The sequence below is a fragment of the Eublepharis macularius genome, chromosome 13 (assembly GCF_028583425.1).
Source record: "Eublepharis macularius isolate TG4126 chromosome 13, MPM_Emac_v1.0, whole genome shotgun sequence".
Lineage (NCBI taxonomy): Eukaryota > Metazoa > Chordata > Lepidosauria > Squamata > Eublepharidae > Eublepharis > Eublepharis macularius.
Window position 1 is genome coordinate 17,360,783 of NC_072802.1, and position 27,604 is coordinate 17,388,386.

General features: G+C 43.9%; 1 protein-coding gene and 1 long non-coding RNA gene across 3 annotated transcripts in view; one reads left to right on the forward strand and one right to left on the reverse strand.

The window, feature by feature from the left end:
* Window positions 1–20,323, forward strand: part of TENM1 (teneurin transmembrane protein 1) — a 468,106-nt gene extending 447,783 nt beyond the window's left edge. For both annotated transcript variants that reach the window (XM_054996443.1, XM_054996444.1), the window contains 5 exons: window positions 2,565–2,861; window positions 10,289–10,676; window positions 13,564–14,784; window positions 18,984–19,126; window positions 19,476–20,323. In XM_054996443.1, coding sequence (XP_054852418.1) covers window positions 2,565–2,861; window positions 10,289–10,676; window positions 13,564–14,784; window positions 18,984–19,126; window positions 19,476–20,234 — 2,808 coding nt within the window. In that variant the 3' untranslated portion in view covers window positions 20,235–20,323. The remainder of the gene's footprint in view (window positions 1–2,564; window positions 2,862–10,288; window positions 10,677–13,563; window positions 14,785–18,983; window positions 19,127–19,475) is intronic.
* On the reverse strand, window positions 19,033–27,205 carry LOC129341317 (uncharacterized). The gene is made up of 3 exons (XR_008598118.1): window positions 26,984–27,205; window positions 23,005–23,127; window positions 19,033–19,118 (listed from the first exon to the last, which is right to left on the reverse strand). It is a non-coding gene; the product is annotated as an uncharacterized LOC129341317 (long non-coding RNA).
* Window positions 27,206–27,604: the final 399 nt, after the last annotated feature.

The window sequence follows — 27,604 nt, forward strand, 5'->3', positions numbered from 1 at the left end:
ACATATTGATTCGGCAGCTACGCAGCAGAAAACTTATGAAAATTTTTGTGACCAAAATAGCAGCAGTTGAATAATATGCGAGTTGATATTATTTGTGTTGTCGTCTGTTGATTCTTTTTATTTGTTTATTTATTTAAATATTTTCCTTCATGTTTTCCACGATTCAGCCTTGCTGCTGAAAATAAGATTGCTGAGCCTTGGCCAACTTCATCATAAACAAAGTCCTTGATAGCAAAGAATACCAGGAAGGGACTTTTGAAGGGTGGAAACACTGCATATTATCTTCCCCTTAATTCTATGTGGGGAAGAGAGGGGAAGGCAGTTTGCACAGATCTCTTTGTATTACATCTGTAATGCATTCAGTACATATTTGAATATTGAATTTAAGGGCCATTGCTGTGTAGTGGGGTGATCTGGAATGAAAACCCTGCTTGAGCTATCAAGCTCACTGTATAAGGGTCAAGATAGACATGCAGGTTTTTTAAGAGTTGGGTCTGGAGAAGCTAGACCCAATTCTAGTTCCCTGCAGCCACACAGCTGCTTTGGGGAATGGCTGTTAAAAAATAAAGGAGAGGCAAAATGGCCTCCGAGTGCCTCTGTGGGGGGAGGAGGGGCTTCCCGTGTCAAAATAACACCAGTGAGAGGGTTTCCCCCCTTTTTGCTCCAAGTAGAGAATTCTGTGCACATTGAAGAACTTCCCCCTGTGCTATTGTGACAAGGGGGAAATTGCTTGAGGGGGGAGGGGAAGCCCCCCTTCCCCTCGGGGAGGCATTCTGAGGCCATTTTGGCTCTCCTTTATTTTTTAGCAGCCATTTCCCAAAGCTGCACATCTAGCTTGATCCTATACTTTGGCCAATCACTCTTCCAAGCAGCCTAATATACAAGGTTGTTGTGATTAGAGATGGGCACGAACCAGGAAAAAAAGAACCATGTGGTTCGTGGTTCATCAAATTTCACGAACCACAAACTTTCACAAACCTGCCCCCTGTTAGCGAACTGGTTTGTTTGGTTCATGAAAATGTCACATCCAGGTCAGAAAATCGTCACTTCCAGGTCAGCAGAATGTCACTTCTGGACCAGCAGAAGGTCTGCAGGAAGTCCATCCCCTGTTGCCTAGGAAACTGACTGATCAGCACCAGGCTGTCTGCAGTGACAAACTGAAAAAACAAAACAAACGAACCAGCCTAAAGTTCGTGGAGGTTCGTCAAAAATGGGATCTGACAAACCAGCCTGGTTCATCATGTATTTTGGTTCGTATTTTGGTTCGTGCCCATCTCTAGTTGTGATTCAATTCCAAAATGAATCGCTCTATCTGTGTATGCCACCCAGAGCTCTGAGCGGTAAATAAATATGAGGAATGAATACATGCATGGTGTGCAGGGACAGAAAAGTCAGTCATATAGTTACGGAGAAATCAAAAGTTACAAGGACATTTTCTTCTCATGTTCCAGCATTCAGGCCTAGGCATTCCTGTGTAATAAAACTAGCATTGCCAGCCTGCCCCCAGCTGCTACCCCCCCACACACACTGTCACTCACCTGGCCAGTTGGGGGGGGAGGCACCTGCATGGAGGAGACAGGCACCCAAAGCTCTCATGCTTTTCCCTGTTGCACTGGAAAATGATGTCATTTTCTAGGGCAATGTGGAGGCAACAAGTCATGCCGGGGGCTGATTTGCTAAAAATTGGCCCCAAACACTTCCATTGCAGCAGAGGAGTGCAGGAGCACGGATGCGCAAAGCATGTTAATGTAGGTAAGTGCCTGCCTTCCCCCCCCCCCATTTCTCCCACCCCCCGTTTGGCCCCTGGGGGAACTGGCAACCCTGTAAAAAACCCAAATAAAACCTAGGAAATCTGATATGACTGACAGCTAGTAGAGAAATATTAGTACTCTGAGTGTGACATTCAGATCAAAAGAAATTCTACTATAGCAGTGTTAAATTGTCTATTTAACTAAACAAGGCGTGGTCAAATATGTGTCAAACAACAGAGATCAAATGGAGATTGGGTGGTGGGAACTGAGAGCTTGAATTTACCAGTATCCCCATATTCTTTTTCCTGTGGAAGTAATTCAGTTAAATATAGATATCTACATATAAGATGGAGCTGTGGTTCATTGGTAGAACATCAGCTTTGTATGCAGAAGGTCTTGTTCGGTTTCTAACATCTTTAAAACGATCAGATAGTAGCTGATGTGAATAGCCTTTACATGAGACCCTGGAGAGCCAGGGTCTTCTCAGTCTGAGAGCGGGACCACAAGTGACGCCTGACCCAGGTTGGACACTTGTCAGCTTCCCTCAAGTTTTGATGGGAAATGTAGGCATCCTGGTCTCGCAGCTTCGCTCTCTGACTGCTGTCCAATGGACTTTTCAACTGTCACTTGTCCAACATTCCGCCAAGCTGCCTACATTTCCCATCAAAACTTGAGGGAAGCTGACAAGTGTCCAACCTGTGTCAGGCGTCACTTGTGGTCCCGCTCTGAGAAGACAAGAATGACCTGGATAGAGGGTCTGATTAAGGCACACACGTCACACCATTCTTGCTAATTTCCATATTTCATCTTTAGGCTCATAACAGAAACCTGTTATCGATTGATTTTGACCACCTAACCAGAACGGGGAAGATCTACGATGACCATCGGAAGTTCACTCTTCGGATTCTCTACGACCAGGCAGGCCGCCCCATCCTTTGGTCCCCCATCAGCAAATACAACGAAGTCAACATCACATACTCTCATTCTGGATTAGTGACCTATATTCAAAGAGGAACGTGGACTGAAAAAATGGAATATGACCCAGGGGGGAAGATCATTTCCAGGACCTGGGCAGACGGCAAAATATGGAGCTACACATACTTAGAAAAGGTAAATCCTCTTGAAAAGGGACTAGGATAGAGATTATGTTGCTAATGTGAATATGATGTAGGCCTAGCGTTTGGAAAAGCCCTACATGGACGGGGCTCAGGAGTCCTTAAGAACTTCTGTGTGAACTTGTCTGATCACCAGCGGAAGCCCTAGTGAATACACCACTGTTTACTGTAGCAAGGCAGGTGGGGTTCAGCTTTCTCTCCATCTGCTAAATGGCCTCCTCCTTACTATATACCTAGAACCTTTTTGGCAAAGTCTCAGCTGCAAAGTGAAAATGCTTTTTATTGTCCCGATGTTCCAATGGTTAATTTTTATATGTAATTGATTCTTTAATTTCTTTGAACTGCTAGATTTAACTGCTGCCCAATAGATGTTTATGTTTTTTTTCTCTGCTCTTTCATTTAAGTGCTGCAAACTGCTGATTTTACTGTTGCAAAGTGATTTTTATTTCTTGCTAAGTGGTTTAAAAATAATTTAAACTGCTGTTGTATGTTCATAGATGCAGAGAAGTTAGCCGTGTTAGTCTGTGGTAGCAAAATCAAAAAGAGTCCAGTAGCACCTTTAAGACTAACCAATTTTATTTTAGCATAAGCTTTCGAGAATCAAGTTCTCTTCTTCAGATGTTATTTTAATGTTTTTGTTCACATCTTCAAGAACCTTTTGGTTATTTTGGTGTTACACAATTGATTTAGATGAAGTAATTTCTCCTGCTTTGGAGCCTCACTGAAAGTAGCGTGAATATGCCAAAGGCCAGCCAGAAACAGGGAAGGTGGGAATGGAGCCCCTCTTTTAACCCACCCACTCCTATGCAAGCATGGACACTGCTGTATAGCTTTATTTTCACCCAGCTTAACCTTTTGTGATGAGGCAGGGCAGACCAACAAATGGATACAGATGAGAGAATACTGCATTATATAATGCTCTGCTAAAGTTCTCACTTTTCAAAATACTTAAAAAATTAGCAGGTATATATTTAGCTCAAAATGTTGGCCAGGTTTCACTCACTTAAAAGAAAAAAAACTGTTGCGAGGTTTGTGCTTGCCGATGAAGCCTCACCGGGTCACTCTTCTGTTCCGGATTAACAAGCACATCTCCATTCTTTAAGAGGAGGCTTGTCAGTTTGAGAAGTTAATGCACACAAAATCATCTTAAGAACTGCAAAATTGAGCATTAACACTTTGGGACAGGGACGGAAACAAAAAGTCGCTTTCAAGGGCCCACTGTAGAGACGACCTGGATTGCAAAGAAGCTGCAGTGGAAAGCTGCATAATGTCTTCCCATCACTGCAAGGTCTATCACCCAAAGCCCGTTTCATCCAGTATGAATTCCTTTCGGCGGAGATCACACCCTGTGTGAGGGCCAAGCTACAAGTGATGCCTGACACAGGTTGGACACTTGTCAGCTTCCCTCAAGTTTTGATGGGAAATGTAGGCATCCTGGTCTTGCAGCTGTAATGGAGAGCCAAGCTGTAAAGCCAGGATGCCTACATTTCCCATCAAAACTTGAGGGAAGCTGACAAGTGTCCAACCTGTGTCAGGCGTCACTTGTAGCTTGGCTCTCAGTTGCTGCTCTCAGGTACTAACACTCGTCTGTTCGTTAAGAGCGGGATACATAGGAGAGGACCGACTCGCACGGGCACCTCCTCACTGCCAATTTCTCAGCTGCGTATAATGTCGGACTCTCATGACCCTCTTCCTTCTTACTTTATCATTCAAATAATAGGCTTTGCTTTTTAGTATGGATTTTTAAAAATCCATCCTATCCCCAGGAACTAAATAACAGCCTTTCCAAACAGAAACAAATTAAAATTTTAGAAATCTGTCATTTACAATACTGAACATTTATATAATATTTTCATTGTTCAAAGTTCTTCATAACTATTGTCCAGTTTCACACCTTACAAGAACCTGTGATGTAGGCTGGAGCCGCAGTGCCCTTGCTGCTGATGCTGGGGGGGGGGGACGGGGGCAGGCGGAGGGTGAGAAGAGAGTGGCTCACCTTGCCTTAGGATTCATGAAGAAGAGGTCCGTCCGTCGCTACCAACCGTGATGGCTAAGGGGACTTTCATGTCCACAGGCAGTAAAATTCTGAATACCAGTGTTAGGAGGCAACAGCAGGGGATGCCTTGACTCTACAGGGCAACTGGTTGTGAAACAGGAGGCTGGACTAAATGGACCACGGTCTAATCCAGCAAGCACTTCTCATGTTCGTCTGTAAGGCCACCTAATGAGGTCATGAATGAGGTGAGATTTGAACCAGTGACTTCTGGAGTCACACCTCATTCTCTTAAGAGTCTCTCGACACGAGACATCTGACACATAAAGAGCATATGCCGGGAGATACAATGTTAGCTGGGAAGGGCAGTTTAAAAAGACAGAGCCGGAGGCAGGGCAAATGCTTTGCTATACACTGGAGCTGTATGAAGGGGCTGTGAAATGCCAGAAGGGAAACTTCAGCCCATTAGAACCTCTTTAGGCCCAAGCCCGGTTCTGGAAGGCAGCTCCAGCCCATTTCCATTCCTTGCTGTCCTCTGGGTTGTGATCCCACAGAGTTTTAGACTGGAGATGTGAAATTGACTGAGCCTTCAGGAAGTAAAGATGAAATTAACGAACCCTCTGAGGAGCGATCTCTGCCAGCTGTCTTTTTAAACTATGCTTCCTGGCTAACACTGCGTCTCCCTATACTTGACAAACATGTGCCAAGGCGTCTCATGTAGAGAGACTCTTAGTTACTATCTTCCTTCAGCTCTTGCTCCTACTGTCTCTTTCTCATCAATTTTCCAGCCCCAATGCTTGCCCAAATAACAAGTTTTTGCAGATTAAAGCATAGAAAGAAGGCACATAAAAGGTAGTGATTTCCATTAAAAGCTCAGAACCACCATTACAAAATACTATTTAAAAGACCTGGAGCCAAAAAGATAGTAATTATGGTGGCAGATTAACACGTCTAGAGGAAGAGTTCCATAACTGGAATGCCATCAGAGAAAGGGTATCTACCTCCTTGACCGCGGAAAAAAGGGAACTTGGAGAAGGGGCCTCTGAAGATGATGTCAGTTGACAGGCCAGGCCATGCAGCGCTTCCATGAGGAGACCACAAGAGTTTGCCTTGTGTAGAAGGGCCTCTGTGTGTCCAGACCAGTGTTCCAAACTCCCAAGGCTGCTTTGGGGTGTTAAATTTTCGAACTCAGAGATTACCCTCAGGATTGGAAAATACCCATGCTCTGATCTATATGAGTTCAGAATGAAATTTGTGAGGTAAAGGCTGGCATTTTCACTATTTAATGTGTGTGGCCTCACCTCCATGTTTTTCCACATTTTAAAAAAGAATTATGTGTGGCAGAGCTGCAAAGAAATGGTTGTAGCAACAGAAAACATAAAGCTAGTAAAGAGGGTGACAGCCAATGCAAGAAAGACTGTAAAAAATACACAGAAGATTTACTGAGCTCACAAAATGTTTACAATCCCCGCTCATGTTGGACTATACAGCCTTTCTTCGGGGAACTATCTCCAGAGAAAAGATACAATCCTTAATAAAATTATTGTTACAGCAGAAACACACATTTCAAATATACAAATGTGTATATAATATTTGAAATAATAATAATTCTCAATCTTGCTTCAAGAATTGAGGTTTTAAGAAACTCTCCAAAGACCTCAAAATGTCTATATTGTATCTTTTTATTCTCCAGAACTCTTCACCAGGCTGGATGTTTGTTATTAAAAACTCTCACCAAATGGGAAGGATGTCGGAGGCCATGAAGGAGAAGGCCCCAAGGTCACGGCCTGAAACATTTTCCGCTTCCGTTCATCCAGACTGATGAAGAGTTCTGGAGAACTCAAGAGTGCGTTTCCATTGTTTCAAGACTGACAGATTTGCAGTGCAATCCTTTTTAAAAAGTCTACTTATCTCCAAAGTGGAGGAGAGGCAGTAGGCGCCCCTGCCCAAGTGAAGCCAACAGCAGAGACTAATACTAATCATCATCATCATCATCAAAATAGGCAGGGAGGGAGCTCAGACATGGGGGAGGGGCTTCAGCAACGGTGCGATGTCACTTGCAGGAAAAACCCAGAAGCCGTATCGTGCCTCTCTAAATGATTCCTAGAGAGGATTGATATGATTTCCAGGTTTCTCCAGAAATGACATCACGCTGACACTGGCCGTTTCCAGATGGCTTACCTGCCTCCGGAACGTCGCACCATGTTGCAGGGAAAACGCAAAATATCACGTTTTCCCCGCAACATGGCGCGACATTCCGGAGGCAGGTAAGCCGTCTGGAAACGGCCACTGACTTTTAAAAATGTTTATTTCCTCCCGCTGGCTATGGCAGCAGGCAACGGGCGCCAGGAATGGGGGGGGGGGAATGCCACGTCCCAGGGAGAGGGCAGGCAAACCTAATTCAAAATGGAGCCAACCAGTCTGTTGTAGTCCAGTTCCCAGCATCCACAGCAAGAGGCCTCCAATTTCCAAGTCAATTCAATTCAGCAACCTTTATTGGCATTACAATTTCCAAGTCTTTCCCTGCAGGTCCACCAAGCAGGAGCACTTTCGGGGAAACGGCAAACAGGCTCCAGACACTCAGGCTCCAGACCCCTGAGTCCTCATCTTGGCCCCGGAAGATTGCCTTATTGGCCATGGTCGATTCTTGTGATCTCTCTCTGGGATCAGATCGGGTAGAAGAGCTGCCTCACTTTCCCCGCTTCCTCCTGTTTCTCGGGAATCACACACACACAAACCACTGAAACAGAGCAGCAACGGAAAGGCCTTGCCAGTATTCCTGAAACAATCCTGAAATTTGGGGGATGTAGGGTTGCCAGTTCCAGGTTGGGAAATTCTTGGGAGATTTGGGGGAGTGCAGCCTGGAGAAGACAGGGTTGGGGACAGAAGGGACCTCAGTGGAGTATAATGCCATAGAGTCCATCTTCCAAAGCAGCCATTTTCTCCAGAGGAACTAGTCTCTGGCCTGGAGATCAGTTGTTATTCCAGGAGATCTCCAGCCGCCACCTGAAGGCTGGCAACCTGGGAGTCTTGGTTAGGCTATTTTCGAAATGAAATGGGAAATGTTGGGAATTGTTTTGGATCAGAAATATTTGAGTGTACGCCCCTCTTTTCTGCTATCTATCAAAAATTTGGCCCCTCTAAACCGTGCTTTGCCAGTTGTTTGGGAGTTCAAAACCTCGTTTGGCAATATATTTGCATGGTGCCTCAAACCCATTGGTGTCTCCTATAGTCTATACTGATATGCATGTGGGTATTTCCCTCAGTTGAAAATGTAATCCAGGTTTGAGGGATGAGTAAGATTGCCGGCAATAGTACAGATCATCTTTCCTGAGGCAGGAAGAGGAAGCGGGGCGGGGGGGCACATTCAGTCACCATGGCTCTCTTCTCAGAAGGAACTTTTAAGCCTGGAAGGAAACAAATACAGCTAAGAATAGTTGCATGGACGCTGTACAGTCCGAACTGGATTGTAGCAGATGTCTCTCCTAATACGATGTTGAATGGTGAGAAGGACTAGGAAATTCTCTTTTAAGCCGCTCTCTATAATAAACATTGAAAACTCTGGTTTATATGAACATCTCCCATCTTTGTACTTCCATTTTATTGCTTTAGACAGCAGTCTAGGAAAAGTAACAATGCCGCAAAGCAACTTGCTCATAGGGGTAGTAAAGTTATATTAGGGAGGCTTTTTTATTTTGGTATTCATTTTCTGTCTATAGCAGATAGCTTAAAATGGGCCTGGTAGCTTATAGTGCTGGGGGAGGGGAGAGAGGATATTGCATTAGTACTGGTAGATTCACAGACAGCAGTTTATGGTGGACCAGAGACTGGTGACTTAAGGTGAGACTAAAACACTGTGCGCTCTATAAAAGTTTTGACATGCTAGCTGTAACCCAGACAGATGTTTTGTTGCAGTTGAAAGGTCTATTAAAACAGAAAGGTCTTGAATATCTTGAATATGTCTCATGTTGGCATTATTTTTGCCTGTATATAAGTGACAGACATCTTTGACCAAAACAAGGCACTTGCTAACAAATGGAGAAAATCTCACAAGTGCCATGTGTTTGTCTCACCCAGCACCACATTTAAATCAAGCCTAACAGGCAGAGCTCCCAGTTGCCCACCATGGTGGACAGCCTCCTGCCTCCAAGCTCTGGGCTCCTGCCACCCCTCTGTGGGCAGGAAGAGCAAAAAGGAGGAGGGGGGCTAATGGTGTTCGATGCCATGATGTCACTTCTGGTTATGCACCTGGAAGTGATATAACAGCATTGTAAAGTGCTCTATGAATTTCGCCAGTCTCTATGGTTTTACCCCATCATTTCCCACAGTCTTCCCCTCCCAGTAGGGCTCCCAGGTGCCCACTGGTGGTGGGCAAACTCCCAGGAATTTGCCCCCTCATCCACCGATTGCCCAGCAATCGGCAGGAGGGGGCAAACTCCTGGAGCTTGTCCGCCACTGGCAAGCACCTCAGGAGTGCACGCTGTGCGTGCGCTCCCACCCATCGCGCCAACCGTGGGAGTGTCCCCATGCTTCATTTGGGGCCAATTTAGGCACCAAACCAGCTGAATCTGAGCCATGCGGAGTGTGGGAGCACTCCCACGGCCAGCTCGATGACAGCACTTGCGGTGACATCACTTCTAGAAGTGATGTCATCACACCGCGGCCGGAGCATGCGCGTGCATGAGGGTTCAATCCTGGGTGGCGAAAGGTAAGTGCCAGGTCCCAACCCTCCCACCGGGAGGATAGAGGGACCTGGCAACCCTTCCTCCCAGGGCTCCTGAGGATTGCCAGCAGAGGCCTGGCAACTCTACTAAAAGGCCAGGTGCAAAGGGGGGGCCATAACTGAATGAGGAAGGGCTTGAAACAACTTTAATATGAAAAACACCTAAACAGCTGGTCCTGCCATCACTATGCCTTATTCTAGAACAAACTCAGGTCACGGGATCTTAGGGCATGTCCACAAACGACTAATGCTTTAACACTGTAAAATATAAAGAAATGTCTCTGAATTGTGAATTCTGCCTCTTCAGAGGGAACACGCAAAAGTTGTTAGTGTATGAAGTCACACATTCCCTCTGCCCCACTGGCCTTTCAGGTGTCTTAGCAATGGTGTGTTGAGAATGCTTGCGCAGCCCCAGCAGCCTCTCGGTTCTATCGGTTTTATTGAAGAACAGAATTAATTATGAACGTTCAGTAATAGCTAAAGCAGGATTGCATGAAATGAAGGGTGTACGTGATGACCAATAACTATCCTACTGCTTTGCACTCCTAAGATGCCATATTCATTGGCTACATATTTTCTGAAGCCAGTTGACTATACGTTGTATACAAGATTATATGTATCTCGTAGTGGAATACTCATCAGCCTACCTTTGATTCATATTGTTTTCCAATCCATCCTTCCTATTGTTTCTGGCTTTTCCTTTCAGTCTGTGATACTCCTCTTGCACAGCCAACGGCGCTACATCTTTGAGTATGACCAATCTGACTACCTGCTCTCTGTCACCATGCCCAGCATGGTGCGCCACAGCTTCCAGACAATGCTTTCTGTTGGGTACTATCGTAACCTTTATTCGCCACCGGACAGCAGCGCGTCTTTCATCCAGGATTTCACCAGAGATGGACAGCTTCTGCAAACTCTTTACCCAGGAACAGGACGTAGGATTCTGTACAAATACACCAAGCAATCCAGACTGTCAGAAATACTTTATGATACAACGCAGGTCTCCTTTACTTATGAAGAATCATCTGGAGTTATTAAGACAATACATTTAATGTATGATGGATTCATTTGCACCATCAGATATAGGCAAACAGGTGGGTTAAAATTATAGTTCATATTTTTTTTCTCTCTAGATTTTTTCTGTCTGATCCAGCTGATTCTGCATTTGTAATGTTATTACTCTCATTAGGATTTATTGGTCACTTTTATATATATATATATATATATAAAAGAAAACTCAAGTTAACTTACATAAAAAATATACAAGAATGCAATAAAACTAGAAAATATTTAAAACCGCACAAAAGTGAATCGTGAGCAGCAACAGAAATCAATTAAAATTATGTATTATTTTCAGGGCTTTTTTTCTGCCAGAATACTCCAGAACAGTGTTCTAGCAGTTCTCAAAACTGCCCCCCCCACTCCTGGCCGTTTGGGGCCAAAATGGGCCTGAAACGGCCAGTATTGGGCCCAAATAGACCTGGAATAGTCCACTGTCGGGCGGGGGAACACTCCCCTACCCAGCAGCGGTCCGATCCCAGCCATTTCGGACCCAATCCTGGCCCCAAATTGGGCCCAAAATGGTCGAAACAGGCCCGAAATGGCTGAAAAGTGCCTGAAATGGCCAGGATTGGGCCTCTGCCTGATCCTGGCCGTTTCGGGCCCTTTTCAGCCCAATTTGAGCCCTAAATGGCCAGGATCAGGCCCAAAACAGCTAGGATCAGGCCATTGCTGGGGGGGGTGCTCTCCCATGTGGCAGCAGCCTGTTCCAGGTCAATTTGGGCCAGATCCTGGCCTTAAATTGCTAGGATCGAGCCCGAAATGGCCAGGATTGGGCAGCTGCCGGGCAGGGGAGTTTTTCCTCTGCACTGCAGCGGCCTATTTCAGGCAGGTTCAGGCCTGATCTACACCAAATCGGGGGGCCCCGTGGAGTACGGAAGCGCTCCCAGGGCGGTCATGGCCTGCGCAATGATGTCACTTCCTGGAAGTGACATCATCGTACAGTCCTGGGCATGCACAAGCACTGCACACATGCGCATGTAGTAACAGGGGCCACCTCCTCCCAGTAGTTGATCCAGGTGAGAGTTCCCCCACCTGTTTCTCCAGAAAAAATGCCCAGAATTTTACTTAATTTATACCCTGCCTTTCTTCCCCAATGGGGACCGAAAGGGGCTTACATCATTCTTCTCTTCCATTTTATCCTCATAACAGCCCTGTGAGGTAGGTTAGGCCAAGAGTATGTGATTGGCCCAAGGTCATCCAACTAGCTTCAATTGAACATTGGTTTCTCAGATTCTAATCTGTTACTCTAGCCACTATACTACATTGGCTCTTGTGGTGTAGAATTGTAGAAAAGCATAGGGGAAACATTTCATTTTTATCTGTGGATGAAGAGTAAGTAGATTTCCCTAGGCGGGGCATACCAAAAACTGGGAGCCACCACAGAAAAATCCCTGCTCTTTGCTCTTGTTAATTTCACCTCAAAGAAGGAAGGTATATGGAGCATCGTGGGATTTTTTTCCATGCAGAAAACTGGAAAGAACACACAGGAAAGATATCTCTATAAAGTCAAAAACAGCCCGTAAGCTTTAGGCCTTTAAAAAGAAATTATTAGTACCTTGAATTAAGACCAGAAGCTATTAGGAATTTGATGCTTTTTGTGGCCGTTCTACTTAAAAGTGTCCATGGCATTCTGGAATGATCACAGCCATTCTTCCAATTTGGAAAAAGATGATCCCAGCTACTCCTGCCATGTTCACTTCAAGGAGGAAAGTGGGGTATCCTTTGACTACATACTTGCTCCTTCAGAGGAAGTGTGATCCCATCAACTAGGTGCCTAGGTCAGTAGCATTAGATCTGCACACCATCAACACCTCTTTCATGTGGGAATTCAGCTTCAACCTGATTACTCTCCTTGGCATCCAAGTAGTGATTCAGGGTGGCGACCACTGCTCCTGGATTGGATGTAGATGAAGAACAGAGCGCAGTTTCATCACCATGGTGATGAAACTATATTCCAACACACCAAAAGCTCTTTTCTGGAGCTGCAGATGTTAAATGGGTCAGGGTTGGGGCGGGGGGAGTCTTCCAGTATTCCACAGGGTAATGCCCAGTGAATCAGTCTTTCAGCATTACATTTTGGGATTTCAGACAGGTAAGAGTGAATCCACTGCAGACGAATGGTTGTTCTCCCCCTGCCCATCCCATTAAAGGGATTTGATGGTTCACAGTCTCACAAGCCATGGTGACAGCTCCAAAGATACAACTCTGCCTTTTTCTATTTTTGTGCAGTCAGACAGTGCACTTAAAGCTGCTTCTATTCCAGCCTAAATCCCCATTAATATGGATCTAGGAAATCAATATAAACTGCAAAACAAATATCTCTTCAATATATCACCAGGCTGGTCAAAATTAGAACTTTTGTTTTATATTTCTGAAGGTAAATAAACATGAAATAAATATATATATATATATATATATATATATATATGCATGCGCATGTATATTATGTCCACTCATAAACCGTTTTTCATGTGTTACAAAATACACATCTTTAACGGCAATAGATGCTAACACCTGATCAAGTGATTTTGGTTTTGGTTTTTTGCATTTAACCACATTATCTTGCCACAGAGCGTACCACTCAAAAAGTATTTGTACTGGATAGCACATTAGGAATGAAAATTAGTTTTGCATAACAAACATATAAAACAAGAGGAATAAGACGTAAGTTAGAATCAATTTGCCAGCTAGAATAAATTGTGTTCAGTGGATTTAGAAGAGTGTAATTTTGTTTAGGATTGCATGTGATCTACTTTTCACACTGAATAGCATTACAATAGTCTTTGAATACAGTAACCCAAAATAACGTTTCCAGATTTATTTTCTAGTTATTTGTATAATGTTAACCTAAATGATGTATTCATTTACTCCTGGGGTATTTCCTTTCTCCTGAAATATCTGTGCAACATTAATACACAGGTCCGCTTATTGGTCGACAGATATTCAGATTTAGCGAAGAAGGTCTTGTGAATGCCAGATTTGACTACAGTTACAACAACTTTCGAGTGACCAGCATGCAGGCCATGATCAATGAAACCCCTCTCCCTATAGACCTGTATCGCTACGTTGATGTGTCTGGTAAAACTGAACAATTTGGGAAATTCAGTGTAATCAACTATGATCTAAATCAAGTTATAACCACCACTGTGATGAAGCATACCAAAATTTTCAGTGCCAATGGCCAAGTGGTCGAAGTGCAATATGAGATTCTGAAATCTATAGCCTACTGGATGACTATTCAGTATGACAATATGGGTCGTATGGTGATATGTGATATACGAGTCGGAGTAGATGCCAACATAACAAGGTATTTTTATGAATATGATGCCGATGGCCAGCTTCAAACTGTTTCTGTGAATGATAAAACCCAGTGGCGGTACAGCTATGACCTCAACGGGAATATCAATTTACTTAGCCATGGAAATAGTGCCCGACTTACCCCTCTGAGGTACGACCTTAGAGATCGTATCACACGACTAGGAGACATTCAGTATAAAATGGATGAAGATGGATTTCTTAAACAAAGAGGAAACGATATCTTTGAGTACAGCTCCAATGGTTTTCTGAATAAAGCTTACAACCGGGTTTCTGGGTGGACAATCCAATATTGCTATGATGGGCTGGGTCGACGGGTCGACAGCAAATCAAGTCTAGGACAACACTTGCAATTCTTTTATGCTGATCTCTCCAATCCAGTAAGAGTTACACATTTATACAATCATAGCAGTTTGGAAATAACGTCCTTGTATTACGATCTTCAGGGTCACTTAATAGCTATGGAATTAAGTAGCGGGGAAGAGTATTACGTTGCCTGTGACAACACTGGCACACCTTTGGCTATCTTTAGCAGTCGAGGTCAAGTGATAAAAGAAATTCTGTACACCCCTTATGGGGAGATCTATCAAGACACAAATCCAGATTTTGAACTCATTATTGGTTTCCATGGAGGACTGTACGACTCACTTACTAAACTGGTGCATCTGGGGCAAAGAGATTATGATGTCATTGCTGGACGCTGGACAACACCAAACCATCACATCTGGGAGCAGCTGAAGAATATCCCAAAGCCATTTAATGTGTACGCATTTGAAAATAACTATCCAGTTGGCAGGATCCAAGATGTGGCCAAATACACAACAGGTAAAATATTAATTAATGGGGGGGAAATCTGGTCCAATTTTAACTGGTTCAGTGACAATGAAACTTGCACATATTTGACTGTAGACTTTCTTCTTAGCATAAAACAGTCCAAAGGGTTGTTAGTCATCATAGGATAAAAAAATCTTGCAATACCTGAAAGAATAAGATTTGTTGCAGTGTAAGCTTTTATGAACTAAGCAATATGTGCAATTCTGTCAATAAATACGGTCACCATTTTATGTAAACATGGTAATGCATGTATTTTCCAGCTTTTATACACATGAAAGATCAAATATCTGTGTTTCCAATCACACGACATGAAGCTGGAAGATACGCACATTAACCTATTCACATAAAATGGTGATTGTACATACTGAGAGAACCGCACATAGCATGCTTTCCTGGTACACACGATAGGGGCACCAAAATAATTAACACTGAAAAGGGTTCTGGAGTACACTACATCAAATGTACAAATCATGTCCTTGACTGGCAGATGTATACAAATGGATATAATGATTTCCTTTCACACTATAGATGTCAGAAGCATAATATGTTTACTAAAATTGTGTTATCACTTCTGAACGGTCACTGTACTTGTCTTGCATACATAGAAGTGTCACAGACTGGACCTTTTGTGTATTTCATTGCTTTTTGACTCCACTGTTCACTTGGATACTCCTTTGCTGACTGAGTACACACTTCTGTGCCCATATTATTATTATGCCATGATGCTTTATGGTATGTTTGTGTTCCGTAACAGGTGTTAGGTTGGGCTGATCAGAAAAAGGTCATCTATAAATATAATAAATAAATAAACAATGAGTTGGATCTTACGTGACTCTAGCAGACTTGCAGTGCATAGATGGCAGCTTTCTGCCTTCCCTCTTCCTCTGCAGTTATCTGTGCTCTCCAAAACTGTTCCCCCATGAGTCACATCATGAGAACATGATGCAGGTCAGGGAGCTGAATAAGAGTGGAGAATCTGTGGCACAGTAGAAGTCTCTCTGTGTGCAATGTGCCATCAAGTTGCCCCCAACTCATGATGACCCTATGAATTAATGACCTCCAAAACATCCCATTGTTAACGGTGTCGCTCGGAGTTGCTCAGATCTTGTAATCTGTGAGTCAAAAGGCAGCCTAGGATCCAAGCTGATATATTTAGCTTTGCATAATTGGGAAATACTTTCCCATATCCTTATTTTCTTCCTGTAAATTATCACCCTTTCTGTTACATGTAATTAAGACACGCTAATTTCAAACGGTGCTTATTATTGTCCAGCCTTGGATTGCTGAGCTCCTGTAAAAGAGTACAGTAGCTAAACAGCTGCTGCTGAAACCATCGTGTTTTCTTATAGCAATGTGTTTTTTGGCCATGTTTGCTATGTTTCCACTGATTAGTTCTAGTTACTGGTTTTATCAGATACTGCCTGAAACAGATGGTATACTATGACTTCTTTCAAGTGCTTAAGAAAATTTACTTATTTACTTTATATGTAAATCCCACCTTTCTCCCTAGGGGGGACCCAGTGTGGCTTACGTAATTCTCCTGTCCTTCATTTTATCCCCACAACAACCCTGTGAAGTAGATTAGGCTGAGTGTGTGTGACTGGCCCAAGGTGCCCCGGCAATTTTCCATGGCAGAGTGAGGATTCAAACCTAATTATCCCAGATCCTAGCCCTACACACTAACACTCTCAAAAGGAGAGGTTACGACAAGGGAATGCAGCTGAGATGAGAAAATGTGCTTGCGGGCAGGTTCTGCGTGCTTGCTTGGCACTAAGCCCCATTGATTTCAGGAAGCACTTACACCTTCCTTTGCACAGGCCTGCAACAGTTTTATAGCAAGGACTTTTCGGCCTTCCGGTTGCAGGGTAAAGACTAAATACAAGATTTTTGTTTGTTATGATTCCTCACCGTATCCTAAGGGCTTATGGTGGGTACAGGATTTTCACAACAGTCACAGTCCTCAGAGACTTGTCTTGTATTTTCTTGTCTCTATGAAACCCTGGCCATTTCCACACTACTCACCTTCAGTCGGAACGCCGCGGAACATTGTGAACAAACCCCAGAAGATAGTGAGCGACATCGTGCAAAACTCGCGCGAGAAAACGCTGTCTTCCGGGGTTCGTTCACAACGTTCCACGGCGTTCCGACTGAAGGTGAGTAGTGTGGAAATGGCCCCTGTTGGGTTTGTCTGTCTGTCTCGATCATGTTTTGCTCAAGACGACACACACAGTTCTTCCCTCTTCCACTTTATCCTCATAGCACTATGAGGTAGGTTAGACTGTTGTGTGTGACTGGTCATCTTGTGAGTTCCTTGACTGAATGGAGATTTGAGCCTGTTGCTAGTCCAGTACAGGTATCACTGCACTAAACCAGTAATGTAGCTGTACAGTGCCGTATTAGGATCCCGGAAGTGCAGTCTCAAGTCTCATTCAGCCCTGAGACACTCCCTGCAGCCTTCTTTAGATGCTACACTGGTGTTCTGTTCACACAAAGTGGAAGCCTGCCAGGTATGCATGTCAGGAGTTCACCATTCCCTATGATGAAAAATTAGGATTCTTGTTCACATTAATGAAACACAGAAAATCCACATTGTCCAATTCACATGTTATGTAAATCTCACTCCCAAATACCAGCATAATGTCTGCAGAGGGCTTATTTCTCAGCCTAATATTCTGAGGAGAAAATGGGAGGACATAAACTGGCGAGGGAGAAAGAGCTATGTACACTTTGCTGAGATGCTTGGAGGAGAGGAAAGATGAAAATATGTAACTAATACTCAAACATGAGTCAAAGTCCGCTGATGGACACTTTTTTAATTAATGAAAAACACCTTATGGAAGGAGTGTTTTTTTAATGAGCCGAGGCGAGAGCAAATGCTTAATCACTCTTGCATTATTTTTCCCCACTCCAAATCTCACTCCTCCAATCTTTCTTCCCCCATACATGGTTTCTGATGTGTGATTGCATTTGCAAACCTACCTATCTAGAGGGAGCAGTTCAGGGGACCCTGTATGGACTGGGGGAAGAATCAAGCGCTCCCTTGGTAGCCTTCCCTCTCACCTTTCCACTCAACACTGCCCTCTTATTAAGCTGGTTTTCTTAACACAAAGTGCCCTCTGTTGTGAAGGGAAGAGCTGCTGTCACTTTTATGGTGCATGGCTCCTAGATGTTGAGGCAGCCTGGGAAATCGCTCTCTCTTTCTGGAGGGATGTTCCATAGCATCTTTGTGCCAAAACAGATGGACCCTTTGATCTGCAGTCCCCTTGGGATTGGGCAAAGAGGAGTCCCTGGACTTTTCAGGTCCTGAACCTAACAGCAGGTTGGGTAACTTGTCGAAGAGCCTGGATGGGGTGCCTCTTCAAAGGCTGCTCTTCTTCCGTGCACTTGTGTGAATGTGTGTGTGGCTATGTGTGTGCCTGTATGCTCCTCACCCATCAGTTCCCATCAGGGCTTATGTCCAGCACCTGTAAGTTCCTTTTAGCTAGTACTTGTTCTGTCTTTATTTTCCATTAGTCTGTAACCTTTAGACTGTGTCTGCATTTTGTCTAGAGTTGCGGCAGTAGCAAATAAAGTTATCTAGTAGAGATCTTTTGCACCAATTCATTCTCACATGCCCAACTGTCAAGCCAGGGCTATCGTAATCCTCTAGGAGGCCAGTTGTTCCCCTTGGTAACTTCCCCGGCATAAGTAGGGACTCCCAAGATACAGGGTAGGTCAAACAGCCGGTGGGAGCAGACAAGAGACCCCAGCATCCTACCCCACAAGGTTGCTGGAGAGAGATTAGACCACATGCCTTCCCAACCACAGTTTCCTGGGCAGAGGCACCGTACCAAAGAGAGAGAGAGAAAGCCTCCCTGGCCAGCTGGGGCAGGGAAGGACATGACACCCTCTGGTGTGTCTTTTAAAGGAATTTGCATGTAACACGCAGCTTGTTCTTCAAACCACACCCTTTGCCCAAATTCCTTTCACCTTTCTCCCTAACCCTCAATCACAGGCCATCAACAAAAAGATGGGTGTAAAGAGGATGGAGGAGAACACAAAGTGGAGATCACAATCTGAATTTATCTTGTAGAGGCTCCTGAACACAGCAGATATTTAATCAATAAAACAAGTTAAATGTTTCACCAACCTTCATACAGTTGCTTTTCTTGTTCAATGCATTAACTTATTTTTACGTATCTTGTCTGCAGACATTGGAAGCTGGCTTGAGCTGTTTGGTTTCCAACTGCACAATGTGCTTCCCGGCTTTCCCAAACCCGAGATGGATACTTTGGAGACAACATATGAACTTGTACAGCTTCAGACAAAGACCCAGGAGTGGGACCCTGGGAAGGTGAGCAAAAATATCGTTCTGGGTTGGGTCGCCTCTAGTAAAGGATAGGGCATGTTTACTTGCCATTCAAAAGGCAGCTACCATTGCCACAGTCCACCAAGGGAGCCATACAATGTGCAAAAGCATCCCTAGCCAAACAGGGAACCATTCTCCGCATCTTGAAAAAGCACCCCCAGCGGCTGCATTTGGAAAAGAAACAAACATCTTTTAAAATGATCACGGCGCTAAATGTAATGTGTAGTTTCCCCTATGGGACTCTTAGTGTACATTCAGTAGAAGCTGTGTGCTTTCCTGAACTAGAGCTGAATTAGAGAACCCTTTGCTTTACGATATTGTTGCTCTTTTCCAGACTATCCTTGGCATTCAGTGCGAACTACAAAAACAACTCAAAAACTTCATTTCCTTAGACCAGCTTCCCATGACCCCCAAATACAGCGATGGGCGATGTGTAGAAACAACGAAGCAGCCTAGATTTGCTGCTGTCCCTTCCGTTTTTGGAAAAGGCATCAAATTTGCCATTAAGGATGGCTTGGCAACAGCTGACGTTATTGGTGTAGCAAACGAAGACAGCCGGCGCATTGCAGCCATCCTCAACAACGCCCACTATCTAGAGGACCTGCATTTCACTGTAGATGGACGAGACACACATTACTTCATCAAACTCGGGTCTTTGGAAGAAGACTTGGCACTGATTGGGAACACAGGAGGACGACGCATTTTAGAGAACGGAGTCAATGTCACTGTGTCCCAAATGACTTCCGTCATCAATGGGAGGACTAGACGGTTTGCTGACATTCAACTCCAGCACGGTTCTTTGTGCTTTAATGTTCGCTATGGGACTACTGTGGAAGAGGAAAAGAACCATGTTTTAGAAATAGCCAGGCAGAGAGCAGTGGCTCAAGCCTGGACTAAGGAACAAAGACGGCTCCAAGATGGTGAAGAAGGTATTAGGGCTTGGACAGAGGCGGAAAAACAGCAGCTTTTAAGTACAGGGAAGGTGCAAGGCTACGATGGTTATTTCGTTTTATCTGTGGAGCAGTATCTAGAACTTTCTGACAGTGCCAACAATATTCACTTTATGAGACAGAGTGAAATAGGCAGAAGGTAACAAAAAAAAAAGATCTCTGCCTTTGCATCACCAAAGACTGCCTGTTTTTAAAACATTAAGTAAAGGTTTATTGTATTGGTTTTTCTAGATCAGAACTCTGTATATATAAATATAGAGGGGGGGAACATATCCAACTGCCTTTAAATGTGACAGAAGATGGTATTTTAATATAGTTTGTTTAAACTCTTTGGGAGATGGCGGTGATTTTTAGTTCTAGTGTGGCTGTATTCGAAATTCAGAAGCCAAGATCTCAGAATCGTACTTCATTCGAAAACAGTTCACGTGGGCAAAACGTTTAGTGTACTCTCTCTGTCCTTCTTTGGCAGACATTTTTATTGATTTTAATAACTTGCATACAGCATTTTTAGTAGCTGAAGCAATGTCCTTTGTTTCTTGATCTAACTCCTTATATCACCAAGCAGTATTTTATTAGCTGTATTTTTTACGGAGTTTTCAGGGGTGACTTTAGGGTACAGGTACCCCCAAATGGTTTTTTCCCCTCAGTGCCAGCAAGAAAGAAACCAGCCCTCTAGTCTTCATATCTACAACTTAGGGAGTTGTTATGCCATTACCCTATTAATACATTGCAGATCAGTCATTTTAAACTTTGTTTTACAAGTTTAATAATTTCATTGTGTGGGTGATAAAAAATGATGGATCAAGATTTGAGGAATCTAAGCATTGCTAATAATTTTATTTACAAGAGCGTCACTAGTGGAAGACGCACTTTCACCATTAACTGGAGAGCTAGTTCAGACAATGCTCAATCCTATGTGTGGTGAGAAACAGTTGAGAGGGGAAGAGAAAATCTTACTTCTCCACTCACCCGGTTCACCAGACCCAGGTGTGATGTCAGGAGTCATCCACACAGTGAGGCTTAAGGTCCGGATGGGGCCAAACCCTGTGCATTTAGTTTTGCATAGTGTGACTGATTCCCAGGTTTTGTCTAAGGGACCAGCTGTGCAATGTGAACTCACATACATAGGATTTAGTGTCATTCTGACATTATACACCTTAACATCGGCTGTGTGCTGGGTGGGGATACACTTGCTTTTGCCTCCATCCCGCACAGCAAATTGACCTATCCCCAGTGTATATTAAATAGGAGAGCATAGGCAAGAATGTCACTTCATGGACATTCTTATTATAGCGTTAAAGTTTCACAGAAGCCACTTTATATGGGAACAACTGAATACAGATAGGGTCGAGGTAATGATTATAATTTGCATTTAGGGTAGAATGATATGTGTTTGCAGATTAGGGTTGCCAACTCCAGGCTGGAAAATACCTGGAGATTTTGGAGTTAAGCCTGGAGAGCGCAGGGTTTGGGGAGGGAAGGGACTTCAACATGGTATAATGCCATAAAGCCTACCCTCAAAAGCAGCCCTTTTCTTCAAGTGAACTGATCTCTGTGGCCTGGAGATCAGTTGTGATTCCAGGAGATCTCCAGCCACCATCTGGAGGCTGGCAACCCTATTGCAGATAACATGTGATTGATGTCATCATACGTTCTTCCCATGATGGCCTTTCCAAACACTTGCAGGCAGATGCCACCCACAGGGAGGAAGTTTGCCTATGAAGAACCTATCGCTTTGCTGAGGAGGCACCAACTATTCTCTGAAATCTGGTATTTGGCAAACTTCAAAAACTGAGACATTTTCCACAATCTAACGGTTGTGTGTGTGTACGTGTGTGTTCTGCCAAAACAGACTTGGGCCCAAGGTCTTAAGCACATTATTTATTTATTTTATTTATATTTAAAATACTTATATACCTTCCTTTCTTTGATAAACTTGGCACCCAAGGTGGGTAACAATATAAAAACCACTGGGTAAAAAGAATAAATATTACAATAACAGATAAAACATATGGAAACCATACTTTTTTTTAAAAAACAAACCTAAAAGTACACTATGCCCTTCGGAGGTTATTCCCGTTTTGCCCAGGCTCTAGCTGCCCCCAAAGCTCTTCGGAATGCCTCTGTCTTGCAGCCTCAGCAGAAAGGCAGTAGAGTAAACCCCAACCCCATATTTTCCGGCAGGCTGTTCCACAAGCACGGAGCAGCCACAGATAAAGTCTGAGCCCCGACCATTGCAGAATGTGCCTTAGACAGAGGGGACCCTGACACTAGACCCTGCTGGGGAACATGCAGGGGGAGATGGCCCTTCAGATACGTAAGCCCCAGGTCACGAAGGGCTTTACTCGCAATCCGTTCCCTTTCAAATCATTCATGGCACAATGGTGATTCTCAGCTCACTCGAGGAGCAAAGTGAATAAAACTACATGGAGGCTACTCTGAAACAAATGGTCCAGGGCCAGCTTGGTGCAATCATAGGGCTCGTTCGTATGACAAAAACTGAAATGCTGAAAAATGGGAGTGAAAATGCGTAGAGTCCAGCGCACAATTAAGTGATCGTGCAAATGTCCCCTTTGATGTGCAGCTCAGACTCTTCACCAATATTGGAGCCATTTCTGGCCTCTCTGAAGTTGTCTGAATTGAGTTGCCGGCTTGGATCATTTCACTGCACGTCAGAACCATCTGGCTTGCATTATCAACAATGCCAGCGTGGCCATATGAAATAGCCCTTATGAATTAATTTTGTAGCACAAGTGCCCAAAGATGAAGATGTGTATGTACTAAACAGAATACACAACGTTATATTGAATATTCCAGTATTCCGTATTCATAATGTCTAGTTTCTTTGGACACCCAATCACTTGCTATTGTTAGAGAGGTGAACCTAATGGTGGAAACCAGCTGTGAACCTACCAAATAATGAGGAGGCTTACTTTCTCCTCGCTTGTTGCCATTATCTGGTGCATACACTGCTTGTTCTCCATCCCCTGGTCATTGGTAGTAGAATCCTCAGTCCCTTTTGTAGGTTGGACATTACTGTGAAAGACAAAACACGTTAGTGGATCCTATTAATGCAGTCTGACTTACTAGACTTTGATCTCTCTGTATTGGTAGTTATGATCTAGTAATATTTTTCCTTGTGAAATCATGGAGAATTTGAATACCTCCACACCAGTCTAGAAGAGATTCATGATTCATGATTCTGCACTTTTACTCCACAGAAAGTAATTTCTGAACTTTATATATAGAAAGTGTATTCAAGAAGATACCTTTTATCTCTTATCCATCCACAGCAGAGTCCTGCATATACTTTAAGCACTTTTTTTGCAGTTCACAAATAAGGTTGTCATTTTTAAAATGCTTTAAATCCCTAGAAAGGTTTAATTAGCTTGAATGGTGCATTTCTGGTATGTAATACATATTATGTTAGCTTGTGCCTTGAGTCCCTTACTGTTATATTTGTATTATATGCAGGAAATGCACTTTTGGTAACCTACCACTGAGGTTTTTTAATATTTTCATTATTATGCCAAAAGCTCATAGAGTAAAAAGGATTGCAATTTTGTTTTTCCTTTGGCCAACTACCAAGGAATGGGTAGAATTGTTCTGGTACAGAGAGCCAGTTTGGTGTAGTGGTTAAGAGCACGGGACTCTAATCTGGAGAGCGGGGTTTGATTCCCCACTCCTCCACAAAGCCAGCTGGGTGTCCTTGGGTGAGTCACAGTTCTCTGGAGCTCTCTCAGCCCCACCCACCTCACAGGGTGATTGTTGTGGGGTAATAATAACACTTTGTAAACCGCTCTGAGTGGGCATTAAGTTGTCCTGAAGGGCGGCATATAAATTGAATGTTATTATTATTATATTATTTTACAGGCATCCAAAGTATAGAAATATGGATATGAAAAACAGTTCCCCAGTTTCTGGCCATAGAAAAGAAATTCTTTTATTATGTCTGCTTCTGAAACGCAGAAAAAAAATCACACTTGTTGCCATGTACATGTCAAAGGTGAGCTCCACCTGCCTCTGCTCCTATACACACCTTTGAAAAAGTAGTTGTGCAGAACCACAATCGGATGGATTTTACCTTAATGCAATGTTTTTAAGGTGCATCCATACGTTAGCTTTTTGGTCTCCTGAAAAGAACATGGTCCTCTAGTTAGAACAGTGCGGTCTAAATACTGTTTCCCGCTTACTGGCGTTTTGCCTGTCTCATAGGCAGTATACTAAGCAGTATATCTATGTACAACTACTACAATTGCACACACTCCAACTGTTCCTATTTCCCAGGGCGAGTCCCTAGTTTCTGTCCTTTATAAATCACTGGCCGTCTCTTCTGTGGATGCCTTTTTAAAATGTTGTTAATGTGAGTTGCTAGCATCATTCTCCTTGGCTGAGTACCCTGTTCTGTGTTCCTAGAAGTAAAATCTCTGAGTGGCTGGATTCATCTTGTATCTAGAACACCCCCATGTGCGCAGGAGCAACATAGCACTGTTTAATATGCAGCCTGCCATTTCTCACGCTGTAGCTATTAAAGTATGTTTTGAACTGTTCCTAACAGATTGTGCTTTTCTAGAAAACAAATACCATTTTGATGTTTAAAACTAGGCTATGGCAGAGTAGCAGAATAAACATATGGCAAGGAGGGTACAGACTTCAGCAGTATCTAATGAGGCCAATCAAGCAGTCATCCTTAGTATGAAAACAGGGATGTTGCGAGTGTGTCTAATTTTCATCTGTAAAAAGTTGGAGAGTATGCAATTGCCAGAAAACGCTTTTCTGCCATTTCTGAACAGGGACTGGGATTCTCTCTCCTATACCTAGCAGAATGTATCACAATACGGGCATAGTGGCTGGCCTTGATACCATGCAGCCCCTACACTTCCCTCTTTTTAATGCGGCAGCACTTCTGAAACTTTTTTGTGGCCAAAAAGAAAAAGGCAGCCATGTGCTAGGCAGGATTGCTTTGTGTGTGCTTCACTGCCAAACACATTTTACAAAGTAATGCAATTAAGAGCCTGTGTAGAAAAACCACCACTGCTTTCTCTTGCTCTATTCTACAAAGGAAGGAGAAGGAGGCAGACCATCATTTATACCCACTGTGGAGGAAAGCCATGATCCACAAGCAAGTTAGAGAAGAAATGGGCTGAGGAGGTGCACCCTAAGCAGGGCTTTTTTTCTGGGAAAAGAGGTGGTGGAACTCAGAGGGTTGCCCTCGGAGAAAATGGTCACATGGCTGGTGGCCCTGCGCCCTGATCTCCAGATAGAGGGGAGTTTAGATTGCCCTACGCGCCATGCACGGAGGGCAATCTCAACTCCCCTCTGTCTGGAGATCAGGGGGTGGGGCCACCAGCCATGTGACCATTTTCAAGAGGTTCCGGAACTCCGTTCCCCCGTGTTCCCCCTGAAAAAAAGCCCTGACCCTAAGAAATGTATACATTACTTCAAGAGACCTTCAAGCTCACAAGCTACTTAAAAGCTGCAGTATTCAGTGAATCATAGCAAAGGAAGAAATGTTGACTTTTTGCAGATATTTCAGTGGAAGCAGGTTGTGAGTTCATGCTTGTTGGTGCATTCAGTCACCAAGCCTGTTTCACTTCATTTTGCACTAAAGCATGATGACCCAAATGGAAAAAATATTAATAAGTGTTTCTAATGAACATTTAAATATTGTAGTGCACTAAGGGTTTTTGTGTGGTCAGGGTGGCAATTAAGCCTTTGGTTACTATCGGCTGATGTCCTGGCAGGTTTATGAACATTGCTTCTGTTGAAAGACATTCTCAGCCAAGGACTTTTTGCGTTGCTCCAGTTTCATCAGCTAAAGTAAGATTCCCCACATAGCATTTTGGACAGGAGCTCCCGTGTGGGTGACTAAGGGAGATGTTTTCAGGGGCCAAGAGCCACAGACTGATCACATCTCCTTACTTCCCCCCACCCCAATAACAATGGCAGCTTTGCTTTAGAAAAGACACCACTGAAAACTCTGGCCAAAGTAAAGAGAACCCCCTGCTGGCTCACAGCTCACATCTCTCAATTCACAGGCAAGCTGCAGGTTTCAGACTTATACCTCTGGTCTACATTGTAAGGAGTTTAGAAGCAAGTCATCTGGGGCAGGAGTGAAGCCCATAGCAGGGGCACTGACTAGTTAAACTGATGTGAACATTCCATGCGCCTGGCAACATCAAAAAAATTCATCGTATCTAACATAGCCTCACGTAACATGGGCTGTGACTGTGAGTATTCTCAAACAATTAAACTGTGAACTTCACTACTACTGGATGTACTAATGGGCATGAGTGTGGATGGCTTTAAAAGTAGGGGGACGAGAGACAGATTCGTGGGGGAAAGGGCCATCAATGGCTCCTAGCCACAGAAAGTTACAGGAACCTCCATATACAGAAGCAACAAACCTATAAATATCAGTGTTGGCAGGCAGCAATGGGGGGAGGCCTCGGCTGTACGCCCTGTTGGCCTCCATAGTAACTAGGCAGCCACTGTGTGAAACAGTATGGTAGACTACATGAACCACTGATCTGGTCAAGCAGAGCTCTTCTTATGGAAAGTTCCCCCAAGAAAAGGCTGAGAAAGCGAAAAAGAATCACAGGCAGCAAACACACCAGGGCCAATTCCAGACGGCCTTCCCCATCCCGAAACATCGCGCATCATCGCGCGGAAAACGCAAAATATCGCGTTTTCTCATGCAAAACTTGCGCGAGAAAATGCGGTATTTCGCGTTTTCCGCACGACGATGCACAACGTTTCAGGACGGGGAGGGCCATCTGGAATCGGCCCTGGGAAACAGGAGCCCCCCTGCCATTATTTATCTCACGTGCTAAAGGTGAGAGAAGATAAGCAGCAGATGGACAGAGGAAGATGGCCTGAGATTCCTGCTCACTTGTGCGTTTGCCTCTAGCTTTACATCTCAGTCATCAGACCTCGTTTTACGTGGCTGCTTTTGATGTGATGCATGTCATATGTAGCCAGGCCCTTAGTTGCTGGAGTAGAGAATCAAAACAGGTATTATGGGATGTCTGTCTGAGGAAAGAAAAAGGCAGCATGGCTGAAACTGACTCCAAAAATCAACACAGAAAAGATTTCATTGGCAAAGCAGATAGGCTGAACAAGAAAAGGTTCCCCCAGAGGAAGAGGGAGCCGGGGATGGTAGCATCCCAAACTGAGTTGACTGTAGCCTACAGGCAAGGAATATTATTTCAGCATGCACCCTGCAGGTTAAAAAGACCAACAAGTTGAACAAAAGGTTGTACCCAATATGCTCCCTGCATTGTGCTAGTTTTCTATTTGCTAGAAGGTCCCTTCCCTCCCTGCCTCCATTTTGCTAATGCCTAAATCAAGCCGGAGGCATGACACGTCTGGCAGGAATGTAACAGCTACCACTTTTCCCGCCAGCTGGTTCTATCAACAATACTTGCTGCCCAGCACTCTTGCAACTTCACCCCTTTTCCTGCCATCACATGAATACAAACACAGATGCCTTCGACTGAGTCAAACCTTTGAC